Raw genomic sequence first — 12,810 nt, forward strand, 5'->3', positions numbered from 1 at the left:
ACTGTGGAGTTGAGGTGATGTTTAAATAGAACAAACACACCTCGCCTTACTTGAACTCTGCTTAGTTGACAGAATACGGCCAATATAAGGACCAGCTGAGAGGGCTTCAGAAGAGACCAGGGGGGTTCCAGTGCACAGTAAGTCATTTTGTGCTTTCACAGACAGGGAGACAGTATACTATTGGAGAATGTGTCAGATGTGGAGATTGCTACAGTTTATGTATTTATTTATCTATTTACTAAACTATGTGACTATGTTTTTTTTATTTTTTTTTATCATTTTTAGACACAAACAACTGTGTAACATTCATCTGGTGTTTGGAAGAAAAGGTAAAGCATCACATCTGATGTGTCTGAACAGCTACAGTAAATTATTAAAACCAGCTACTTGCTTACATAGTAAACTATGTTTTGGGAGACATTTAATGTTGATGATGAACTATGAAACTGGTGTAGCTCCATTCAAGGCTGAATTTGTATAGAAATAGAAATCTGGCAACAGATAGTTTCCAATATGCCTACACCATCAATTATGTAATGTGCCTAGTCATGATTCTAATAGCAAAAAAGATCTTGAGAATGGAAGCGTATGTTTAAACAGCCCCATGCTCCACAATAAGTCGTTGATATTTACTGCATAGAGCAACTTCAAGAGGAAAATGGAAAACTTGTAAAAGTTATATCAATAGAGTTATAACTTCACTAGATTATATGGTGTGTTTTGGATTTGTGTGTATATTCAAATACTTTTCAATAGTGTTAACCGCTTTATTTTCAATACTGTGTCTGTGTTTGTCTGATTATGTTTATGTTTAATGCAGTAACCAGCAATCATGGGGGACGGTGAAATGGCCTGCTTTGGCGCTGCTGCCATTTACCTTCGTAAGCCTGAGAAGGAGAGAATTGAGGCCCAAACCAGGCCCTTTGATGCAAAGAGTGCTTGCTATGTGGTTGACAAAGAGGACTTGTACGTCAAGGGCACAATTAAAAAGAAGGAAGGCGGCAAAGCCGTTGTTGAAATACTTGAAACCAAGGAGGTACTTTAGCAAGACTGTTAAAATTCATAATTCTAAAATTCTAAAATTAAAATCTGATGATACAATTCTTAATTCTAAAATTAAATCTGATGATCAAATTCTTGAATGTATCTCTTTATTAAAGCTGTTTTCTACATTGTTTTTAGGAAAGGACAGTGAAGGAAGATGAAGTCTTTCCCTTGAATCCTCCCAAATATGACAAAATTGAAGACATGGCCATGATGACCCATCTCAATGAAGCCTCTGTCCTGTATAACCTCAAAGAGCGTTATGCAGCATGGATGATCTACGTAAGCATTACACTTTTGAACAAATGAAAAGAAAAGAAAAATGAAAAGCAATGGAAAACCAATCTTCTTTATTTCTTCATTCTAGACCTATTCTGGACTTTTCTGTGTCACTGTGAACCCCTACAAGTGGCTCCCAGTATACGATCAAGAAGTGGTGAATGCCTACCGAGGCAAGAAGCGTATGGAGGCCCCACCCCACATCTTCTCTGTCTCTGACAACGCGTATCAGAACATGCTTCAAGGTATGCTTTCAGTTTTAAAGTCAACACTGATTGCAGCTAATGGCAATATTAGACACATTACGTACGCTACCCGTGCGTTTTTGCTGTTGTTGGGAAATTATAGCCTAAAGCTAACCGTGGCCTAAAAGCTGACCATGGCAATTCCAGCGCTATGAACTTGGAAATGATGTTTGAATGAATGTTATGAAGCCATAGTCGATGTCCAGATAGAGTCAAGAACGGCTGTTTTAAATGCTAATTTTAACAGAATGCTACCAACGTGTGTGTCGGCATTGCAAGATCAGCAACCTGATCAGGCAACAGAACCGCGGTTGTTGATAAATAGATGCAACGTTGACTTTAACAGCCTGCTTACCAACATGGGTGCATGTGTGTCGGACTCAGCATGTTTATCCAACATTAACAATCTTGAAACGGTCCGTTGTTTACGTGAGACATCGTAATTTCCATGAATGGCAACACGTGAGTTTGTCAGCGAAATGTGCTTTTTTGTTTCTATGCTGGAGTGAGTGAGAAGGGGCGTGGCTAAAGTGTGGAGAGCGGTAGAATTGTGGGATTGCAGTAGAGTTGTTTTTTGCTTAATTTAGCGATATCTTTGTTATTTTTTGTCCAAAAACGGCCAAACTTTGCACTGCACTCACGCATGTCATTAGCAAGACACGTGTCAAATTTTAGGTCAGTCGGATGAGTGGTTCGAGAGTTATGCGTGCCACACACAGAGTGACACACAGACAGACGTTCCTTGCATTAATAGATTAATTAATTAATAGATTAATAGATAGATTAATAGATAGATAGATAATAGATTAATAGATAGATAGATAGATATTAATATATGATATATTTGACTAATTTATGTAAACCATTCATGTAAATCTCTATTTTGCCCCACAGACAGGGAGAATCAGTCTGTCCTGATCACGTAAGTGTCATAGTATCCCTTATAACTTTTTACAGGTTTTAATAAAGGGCTAAACTTTGCATAGCGTATACAGTATACTCTTCTGGTACACTTTGTAATTGTAATTGTGAGAAAATTGGCATATCTTCTGTTCAATACAGCGGAGAATCTGGTGCTGGCAAGACTGTAAACACCAAGCGTGTCATCCAGTACTTTGCAACAATTGCAGTGTCTAGTGGGAAGAAGGGAGCAGCACCAGATGCTCCAGCAGCTCAGGGAAAAATAAAGGCAGGGGCCCCTTGCATATTTATAGGCTAATTATCATATAGCACCAGACATGAACTTCAATAACAATATATCTATGGACTTGCAGGGCTCTCTTGAAGACCAGATTATTGCTGCCAACCCACTGCTGGAGTCTTATGGTAACGCTAAGACTGTGAGGAATGACAATTCTTCACGTTTCGTAAGTTTAGTCTCTTTTTGTTGTTTTTAGACAGAATGAACATCTTAGAGCTTTTCTTTTAACAAAACACACTAAAACGTTATCTTATATCTATTAGTATTTTTTTTAAACCATTCTCTGGCTTTCTACTTTCTACTCTACACTATCATATTTTACTTTTTGTATCAGTAAAGTCAGTATTCATTTTTACTCTTAGGTCTATTACTGAATATTTTAATAATTTTTTAATACTTGAATATTTTCCTCATTTGTAACTTGTAACCTGCATTGGTTAACAGCTTCAGCTAAATAAATACATGTAATTTCAAAATGTAATCTCAAACAGGGTAAATTCATCAGAATTCACTTTGGTACATCTGGGAAACTGGCTAGGGCTGATATCGAGACTTGTAAGTATAATGAAATAATTCATCTGTTAATATTTAATTATTGCCATGTATCAAATGAAAATGCATCCTTTCCTGCTTAACAAGATCTACTGGAGAAGTCTAGAGTGACATTCCAGCTTCCTGATGAGAGAGGCTACCACATCTTCTACCAGATGATGACTAACCACAAGCCTGAGCTCATAGGTAAGGTTAATATTTTCAACCAACATTCAAAAATCAATACATGTCATTCTGAATTCATAATATAATTTGACCCCTACAGAAATGTCTCTCATCACAACCAACCCCTATGACTTCCCAATGTGCAGTCAGGGTCAGATTACTGTGGCCAGCATTGATGACAAAGTGGAACTGGATGCCACAGATGTAAGTCTTCCACATAAGTATTTCCCCCCTTTGATTTCTTGAAAAAGCTCCAAAATAATCAAACAATTTATCATTTCAGGATGCCATTGATATCCTGGGTTTCAGCGGAGAGGAGAAAGTGACCATTTACAAGCTGACTGGTGCTGTGCTACATCATGGCAACATGAAATTCAGGCAAAAGCAGCGTGAGGAGCAGGCTGAGCCTGATGGCACTGAGGGTAAGTTACACTAATGGACCAGTCACTTCTAGTAATAACTAAAGGGTACTCTACTCTTATTTATTTATCCATTCACTCATTCATTTTTGACTGATTCTCAAGCAGAACCATTGTCACTGCTACTGTACACCATGCCCAAAAATGAAATACCGCCATGTGATTATATCAACATGGATATTCATGTATATTCATATTCTAAATTTCCTTCTGGATTAAGAAACTATCTATCTTCATTTAAAGACAAACATTTACAAAACAATGGTCACTCTGATACCTTTATTTTTGTGAGACTTGTCTATCTAAGACAAATGTTCTGAGGGAGAGGAGATTTAGGTGAACAAACTTGTTTCATAAGTTGTCCCGAATTTGTTTGGAGTGTGGAGTATGAAATTGGTTGCTACAAATGTCAAAATGCTACACTTTGGCACTTTTTTTAGATGCTGACAAAGTCGCTTACCTTCTGGGCCTGAACTCCGCTGACATGCTGAAAGCTTTGTGCTACCCAAGAGTGAAAGTTGGAAACGAGTTTGTCACCAAGGGTCAGACTGTGCCACAGGTATTATTCTAGTCACTAGGAGCTTCACAAGATCACAAACCACTTGGCAGAGTTTGGACAGAATTGCTGATAGTGAAATTACCTGTTTTTATCATATAAGCATTTTAGTTTTAGGTTTGAATATAGCATGACCGTTGTTTGAATATTCTGTTTCAGGTCAATAACTCAGTTTCGGCCTTGTCCAAGTCCATCTATGAGAGGATGTTCTTGTGGATGGTCATCCGTATCAACCAGATGTTGGACACTAAACAGCCAAGCCAGTTCTTTATCGGTGTGCTGGATATTGCTGGCTTTGAGATTTTCGATGTGAGTGTTATTCACCAATTCAATAGTTGTTCACCAACTATTTGTTTCTAGTGACTCATGTTGTAATATTCTCCAAATATGTATGACATTTCTCCTACATAGTACAACAGCATGGAGCAGCTGTGCATCAACTTCACCAATGAGAAACTGCAACAGTTCTTCAACCACCACATGTTCGTTCTGGAGCAAGAGGAGTACAAGAAAGAGGGCATTCAATGGGAGTTCATTGACTTCGGCATGGACTTAGCTGCTTGCATTGAGCTCATTGAGAAGGTCAATTTCAATTAGTCAAAAAAGCCAAGTGCTATATTTCTATTGTTTTATAATACCCACCATTACAACTAAGCTCATTTTCCCAACAGCCTATGGGAATTTTCGCCATCCTTGAAGAGGAGTGCATGTTCCCCAAGGCCTCTGACACCACTTTCAAGAACAAGCTGTATGACCAGCATCTTGGCAAGAATAGGGCCTTTGAGAAGCCCAAGCCCAAAAAAGGCTGTGCTGAGGCCCACTTCTCTCTGGTGCACTATGCCGGCACTGTGGACTACAATGTCACTGGATGGCTGGACAAGAACAAGGATCCACTGAACGATTCTGTTATTCAGCTGTACCAGAAGTCGGGAGTGAAACTCCTGCCTGTCTTGTACCCACCTGTCGTTGAGGGTAACAAAAGCTATATAAAGTATAAAAGCTAATATAGGAATATCCAGTCTATAAACTTTCTGTGCATTTAACTCAACTGTGGAATTTTTCACTTGTCTGTATGTCAACAGAGACTGGTGGCGCTAAGAAGGGTGGTAAGAAGAAGGGTGGCTCCATGCAGACCGTGTCATCACAGTTCAGGGTATGCATTACATCAATAACACACATGAAACATCCTAAGGAGAGTTGAGTGTATGATTGCACCTCATTCTTATCTCTACAGGAGAACTTGGGCAAACTGATGACCAACTTGAGGAGCACCCATCCCCACTTTGTGCGTTGTCTGATTCCAAATGAAATTAAGAAACCAGGTAGAGAGCTTGGCTGAAATTATACAATATATTCTTCTAAACCTGATATTTTCCTTGAAAATACACACCTCTCTATTTTAACAGGTCTTATGCAGAACTTCCTGGTCATCCACCAGCTCAGGTGCAATGGTGTGCTTGAGGGTATCAGAATCTGCAGAAAGGGTTTCCCAAGCAGGATCATTTATGCTGACTTCAAGCAGAGGTGAATATAGGTATCAATTTGTTATAACAAACATATTTGTATTTGGAAGGGAAAATAATGCCCTCTTTCCTTTAAAATAGATACAAAGTGCTGAATGCCAGTGTTATCCCTGACGGTCAGTTCATAGACAACAAGAAGGCTGCTGAGAAGCTCTTGGGATCCATCGATGTTGATCACACCCAGTACAAGTTTGGACACACTAAGGTAAGATGATTTTAGAATTATCTATGATCAGACTAAGGTACTTTGCAAACTGTTTTTTTTTTATTGGGGATAACAACAAGCACTATATTTATCTACGTTTCCAATCAAATGTTCATTTTTCATTTCATCTTCTCTTTCAGGTGTTCTTCAAGGCTGGTCTGCTGGGTACCCTTGAGGAGTTGCGAGATGAGAAACTGGCTTCCCTGGTCACAATGACTCAGGCTCTCTGCAGAGCATACTTGATGAGGAGGGAGTTTGTGAAGATGACAGCAAGGAGGTAATGTATGATGTATTTGGTGTTGTCATGTTCAATAATCATCTGACATGATATATAGCATCTCAGTTTTTTTAATTAACCATAATAGTTTTGGTTGAAAGAATAATGAGTCTTATAAATTAAACTTTTGAAAGCTATAACTAAATGACTAATCATTCCCAGTCTCATCTTTAATATAAACATAATTGTATCAAAGATTGGACTGGTCACTGTAATTATTTGACATTCAACTGACCCAGGTGTTTTCAAACCATTTACCTTTTACAGAGACGCAATCTACACCATCCAGTACAATGTCCGCTCATTCATGAATGTCAAGCACTGGCCATGGATGAAGGTTTACTACAAGATCAAGCCTCTACTGAAGAGTGCTGAAACTGAAAAGGAGCTGGTCAGCCTGAAAGAGAGCTTTGAGAAACTCAAGGTGGACCATGAAAAGGTAACAGCCAGGAAGAAGGAGCTGGAGGAGAAGATGGTGTCTCTGGTGCAAGAGAGGAATGACCTGGCGCTGCAAGTGGCATCTGTAAGTGTATACTGTACCATTTCACTATTCACAATCATACCACTACCCAGTCTCAGCATTGTGTTTGATTGTATATTATGCCATGCTTCTATCTCATATTTACAATAGGGATCTGAGGGTCTCAATGATGCTGAAGAGAGGTGTGAGGGTCTCATCAAAAGTAAGATCCAGCTCGAGGCCAAACTTAAAGAGACAACCGAGAGACTGGAGGATGAAGAGGAAATCAATGCTGAGCTGACTGCCAAGAAGAGGAAACTGGAGGATGAGTGCTCTGAGCTCAAGAAGGACATTGATGATCTGGAGCTGACCTTGGCCAAAGTGGAGAAGGAGAAACATGCCACTGAGAACAAGGTTTACGTTCTTAAAAAACAGAATACTGTATTTACCAAAAAAGTTTGTAAAGTTCAGCAGATACTGATATAAACTTTCTGTGTGCAGGTCAAGAACCTGACAGAGGAGATGGCTGCTCAGGATGAGTCCATTGGTAAGCTGTCAAAGGAGAAGAAAGCCCTCCAAGAGGCACACCAGCAGACTCTTGATGATCTTCAGGCAGAAGAAGACAAAGTCAATTCTCTGACCAAGTCCAAGACTAAGCTTGAACAACAAGTGGATGATGTGAGTTTACAACCTGAGAGTTAAATGAAATGTATGTGCCCCTTACAATACTCCATGCTTCAAATTTTTAATGTTCCTTAATCTGCAGCTTGAAGGTTCCCTGGAGCAAGAAAAGAAGCTCCGCATGGATCTTGAGAGAGCCAAGAGAAAGCTTGAGGGAGACCTGAAGCTGGCCCAAGAGAACATCATGGATCTGGAGAATGACAAGCAGCAGTCTGACGAGAAGCTGAAAAAGTAATGCAACACTATGTAAATGTATACCCATAATACCACTCAATCCTTTTCTGTAATTAGTCATTGACATTTATTTCACTTCACTATGACACAGGAAGGACTTTGAAACAAGCCAACTTCTTAGCAAGATTGAGGATGAACAATCCTTGGGTGCTCAGCTTCAGAAGAAAATCAAGGAGCTTCAGGTTTGTTTTACATAAATACTGCTTTTATACTACTTACTGTAGTCTGACCTTTTGAAAAATCACTAATTCTTTACAAAAAACAACAGGCCCGCATTGAGGAACTGGAGGAAGAGATTGAGGCTGAGCGTGCAGCTCGTGCCAAGGTTGAGAAGCAGAGATCTGATCTCTCCAGGGAACTTGAGGAGATCAGTGAGAGGCTTGAGGAGGCTGGTGGTGCCACTGCTGCTCAAATTGAGATGAACAAGAAGCGTGAGGCTGAGTTCCAGAAGCTGCGTCGTGACCTTGAAGAGTCCACCCTGCAGCATGAAGCCACTGCTGCAGCTCTCCGCAAGAAGCAGGCAGACAGCGTGGCTGAGCTGGGAGAGCAGATTGATAACCTCCAGCGTGTCAAGCAAAAGCTTGAGAAGGAGAAGAGTGAATTCAAAATGGAGATTGATGATCTCGCCAGTAATATGGAGGCTGTTGCTAAGGCTAAGGTAAGGAAGTACCAAAGGTTAGCAAAATGAATACCTGAACTCTAAATGTAATATATGTCTCTTATCATTCGAATCTCCGGAATCAAGGGCTACAATTTGATATCATCTCTCAATAATGATTATTTGTATTGTTCATTAACAGAGCAACTTGGAAAAGATGTGCCGCACCCTTGAGGACCAACTGGGTGAAGTTAAGGCCAAGAGTGATGAGGGTGCTCGCCAGAACAATGACCTCAGTGCTCAGAGGGCAAGACTTCTAACTGAGAATGGTGAACTTGGCCGCCAGGTGGAAGAGAAAGATGCTCTTGTGTCTCAGCTGACCAGGAGCAAGCAGGCCTCCGTACAGCAAATTGAGGAGCTGAAGAGACTGAATGAGGAGGAAGTCAAGGTACTGATATATTTTCATGAAATTAAAGAATTGGATTACATAGATCACCTCATGGGCAATGCTTCATCAATACCTTTATTTGTTAATAAACAGGCAAAGAATGCCCTGGCCCATGCTGTTCAGTCTGCACGCCATGACTGCGACCTCCTCAGAGAGCAGTTTGAGGAGGAGCAGGAGGCAAAGGCTGAGCTACAGCGTGGCATGTCCAAGGCCAACAATGAGGTTGCACAGTGGAGGACCAAGTATGAAACTGATGCCATCCAGCGCACTGAAGAGCTTGAGGAGTCCAAGTATGTACCAAACATGCAAAGAATCAAAAGGAATGCTTAGGTGGATTAATATATTGTGTACTAAAACCAAGGTAACTATGAAGTAATCTGACGTAAATACATTGTTTTCTCAGGAAAAAGCTTGCCCAGCGTCTGCAGGAGGCTGAGGAGCAAATTGAAGCTATCAACTCCAAGTGTGCCTCTCTGGACAAGACCAAGCAGAGACTCCAGGGTGAGGTCGAGGACCTCATGATTGATGTGGAGAGAGCTAATGCTCTGGCTGCCAATCTTGACAAGAAGCAGAGGAACTTTGACAAGGTAATACCTCTAAAACATTGCTTAGACATGGACATTTAGGTATACAAAACATAGAAACAGAGAAATACTTACAGAGAAATATTTCTAAAAATGTACATGAGATTTTGGTAGCAGTGTATTTGATATAAATGACCAAAGATACAAACAACTTCTATTAGGTCCTGGCAGAGTGGAAGCAGAAGTACGAAGAGGGCCAGGCTGAGCTGGAGGGTGCCCAGAAAGAGGCTCGTTCTCTCAGCACTGAGCTGTTCAAGATGAAGAATTCCTATGAGGAGGCTCTTGACCAGTTGGAAACTCTGAAGAGGGAAAACAAAAACCTCCAACGTAAGTGAAGATGACCATGAAATACATCCCAATCAAACCATGTCAAGACTGACTTTGTGTTCAATTAAATGTTCTAAATGTATTTCTTCAGAGGAGATCTCTGACCTGACTGAGCAGCTGGGTGAGACTGGAAAGAGCATTCATGAACTGGAGAAGGCCAAGAAGACTGTTGAGACTGAAAAGTCTGAGATCCAGACTGCTCTCGAAGAGGCTGAGGTAGACACTCAGGCTGGCATTATTGTAACTTTTCAGAAAGGAAAAAAATATATATATTGATTTCAAATCCTTCATTTTCTTATTCAGGGAACTCTTGAGCATGAGGAGTCCAAGATTCTTCGTGTCCAGCTTGAGCTGAACCAGGTCAAGGGTGAGGTTGACAGGAAGCTTGCAGAGAAGGAAGAAGAGATGGAGCAGATCAAGAGGAACAGCCAGAGGGTGATTGACTCCATGCAGAGCACTCTGGATGCTGAAGTCAGGAGCAGGAATGATGCCTTGAGAATCAAGAAGAAGATGGAGGGAGACCTCAATGAGATGGAGGTTCAGCTGAGCCATGCTAACCGCCAGGCAGCTGAGTCCCAGAAACATCTGAGGACCCTTCAGGGTCAGCTCAAGGTCAGCCATAACAACAGAAACATTTAACTAATTTACATATTTGTTTTACTTTGCCACCAAATATTATAGTAACAATGGTTCATATATTGAGGTAGTGTACATATTTTTAATAACCTCCAGGATGCCCAACTGCACCTTGATGATGCTGTCAGAGGACAGGAAGACATGCAGGAACAGGCTGCCATGGTGGAGCGCCGGAACACCCTGATGGTGGCTGAGATTGAGGAGCTCAGAGCTGCCCTGGAGCAGACAGAGAGAGGCCGCAAAGTGGCTGAACAGGAGCTGGTTGATGCCAGTGAGCGTGTTGGCCTTCTGCACTCCCAGGTAAAAAATAACAGTAGTTTTAACTGATGTTTTAGACAAACTGTTCCAGAATTGAAATTATACCATAGGTTGTCTGTTTTTCCAAATTAGAACACAAGTCTGATTAACACCAAGAAGAAGCTTGAGGCTGACCTGGTTCAGGTCCAGAGCGAGGTTGATGACATTGTCCAGGAGGCCAGAAATGCTGAGGACAAGGCCAAGAAAGCCATCACTGATGTACGTTTATTTTTTCTTCAGAATCAGAGCATTATATTCAGAAGTACTTGTACATCTTTTTAAAATACACTACTTTATCACCTAGGCTGCCATGATGGCAGAGGAGCTGAAGAAGGAACAGGACACCAGTTCCCATCTGGAGAGGATGAAGAAGAACCTGGAGGTGACTGTGAAGGATCTGCAGCATCGCCTGGATGAGGCTGAAAATCTGGCCATGAAGGGTGGCAAGAAACAGCTCCAGAAACTGGAGTCCAGGGTAGGCAGCCAAATATGACTCTGAAAAGAAGTGTTTAGCTCATAGCTACATAAGAGTCAGTGCCCAAAATTGAAACATTTCCCATGTTAAGGTTCGTGAGCTGGAGGGTGAGGTTGAGGCTGAACAGAGACGTGGTGTTGATGCAGTCAAGGGAGTCCGCAAATACGAGAGGAGGGTGAAGGAGCTCACCTACCAGGCAAGAAATCTCTCCACTTCATGTACAAATGAGTGCCAAATCAAAGAGTATTCTTTCTTGACACATGTTTTCTCTTCAGACCGAGGAGGATAAGAAGAACATCAACAGACTCCAGGATCTGGTTGACAAGCTGCAGCTGAAGGTCAAGGCCTACAAGCGACAGTCTGAGGAAGCTGTGAGTCATTTTTGTTTTGGCTGAACAGGAAAATGTTTGCTCCTCATGGTACATGGTCAATTGGCTGTTATGTTTCTCTGCATTCATTGCACTACAATTTCATATCAAACAGGAGGAGCAAGCCAACACCCACCTGTCCAAGTTCAGGAAGGTTCAGCATGAGCTGGAAGAGGCTGAGGAGCGCGCTGATATTGCTGAGTCCCAGGTCAACAAGCTGAGGGCCAAGAGCCGTGATGGTGGCAAGGTATGATAACGTTTCCCATTATTTATCAATATTTCTCAAATGAACATTGAAAAATCTGAAAGTCATTGATATTTATTTGGTGTCTGAACTTTTGATTTGTGATTTATTTATTTTTTTATTATCATTGTTTTTTAAAGGGCAAAGAGGCTGCTGAGTAAACCTTCTGATTCCATCTCATATTCATCTGGAAGAATAATTCAGGTCAATGTTACTATTCCGTAAAAAATGACTACCTATTAAAATATTTGCATATCTGAATATTTTGTCTGTCTTTTTTAATGGCTCCTTTAGTTTTGAAGACCATTCATAAATGTATAAAATGCATTGGGTGGTTGCCCAGGGCCTCGTGCTCTGATGGGCCTCGCACCTGGCCAATGATGTTAACTTGTTGATGATGATAACGGGACAAATATGAAGGGAAAACGTCAGGGGGTTCAAGCTTACTTCATGCGGTTGTCACAGTCTCAATTTGACTCTTGGTGATATGTTTGGTAGCCTATTGTGCAACGACTGCACAAAATATTTTCGCAGATTCCATCAACGCTGGGAAATACTCAAAGCGAGAGTGCCATATTTCACTGTAAATTTGAGGCCAAAATGATTAGCCCCCCCTTGTGAATTCAGACATAATCCTTTGTTTATACATGACCAGTGCTTGAAGTGGGCCGGAACGCAGCGGAACGCAGTTCCGGAACTTCTGTATTTTCGTCTTTTGGGTTCCGCCACTTTTTTCAGCGTTCCGGTACTTACTGAAACTGATCCGACGCAGTGACAGTCACAGTGGCCCGAGAATAAACAATATCACAAGACCGATGAAAGACTACATTACCCACGAGCCACAACAGTGCCCTATCACAGTGTTTCTCAATCTACCCGGCCGCGAGAAGATTACCATCGGGCCGCCGGCAGACCCTCTCCTCTTCGAGAGACGCACCATGCGGCCGCGGCCGCACCCATTCTTCTCGGTCATATTGCTGCGCGAGAAAATC

At 41.3% G+C, this 12,810-nt stretch overlaps 1 protein-coding gene across 1 annotated transcript; it reads left to right on the top strand.

The window, feature by feature from the left end:
• Nucleotides 1-832: 832 nt before the first annotated feature.
• Nucleotides 833-11,979, top strand: LOC134100368 (myosin heavy chain, fast skeletal muscle-like). The gene is made up of 38 exons (XM_062553546.1): nt 833-1,036; nt 1,183-1,326; nt 1,412-1,568; nt 2,463-2,490; nt 2,631-2,757; nt 2,843-2,935; nt 3,261-3,324; nt 3,409-3,507; nt 3,587-3,690; nt 3,770-3,908; nt 4,346-4,464; nt 4,621-4,770; nt 4,873-5,043; nt 5,133-5,433; nt 5,544-5,614; nt 5,696-5,783; nt 5,868-5,985; nt 6,066-6,189; nt 6,330-6,466; nt 6,734-6,989; nt 7,098-7,340; nt 7,428-7,604; nt 7,693-7,838; nt 7,933-8,023; nt 8,110-8,499; nt 8,642-8,887; nt 8,981-9,177; nt 9,291-9,474; nt 9,633-9,798; nt 9,890-10,014; nt 10,102-10,410; nt 10,531-10,734; nt 10,825-10,950; nt 11,036-11,206; nt 11,298-11,402; nt 11,482-11,577; nt 11,690-11,821; nt 11,959-11,979. Exons 1-38 carry the CDS (start codon nt 833-835, stop codon nt 11,977-11,979), a joined length of 5,823 nt encoding a protein of 1,940 aa, XP_062409530.1.
• Nucleotides 11,980-12,810: the final 831 nt, after the last annotated feature.

The sequence above is a fragment of the Sardina pilchardus genome, chromosome 14 (assembly GCF_963854185.1).
Source record: "Sardina pilchardus chromosome 14, fSarPil1.1, whole genome shotgun sequence".
Classification (NCBI taxonomy): domain Eukaryota; kingdom Metazoa; phylum Chordata; class Actinopteri; order Clupeiformes; family Clupeidae; genus Sardina; species Sardina pilchardus.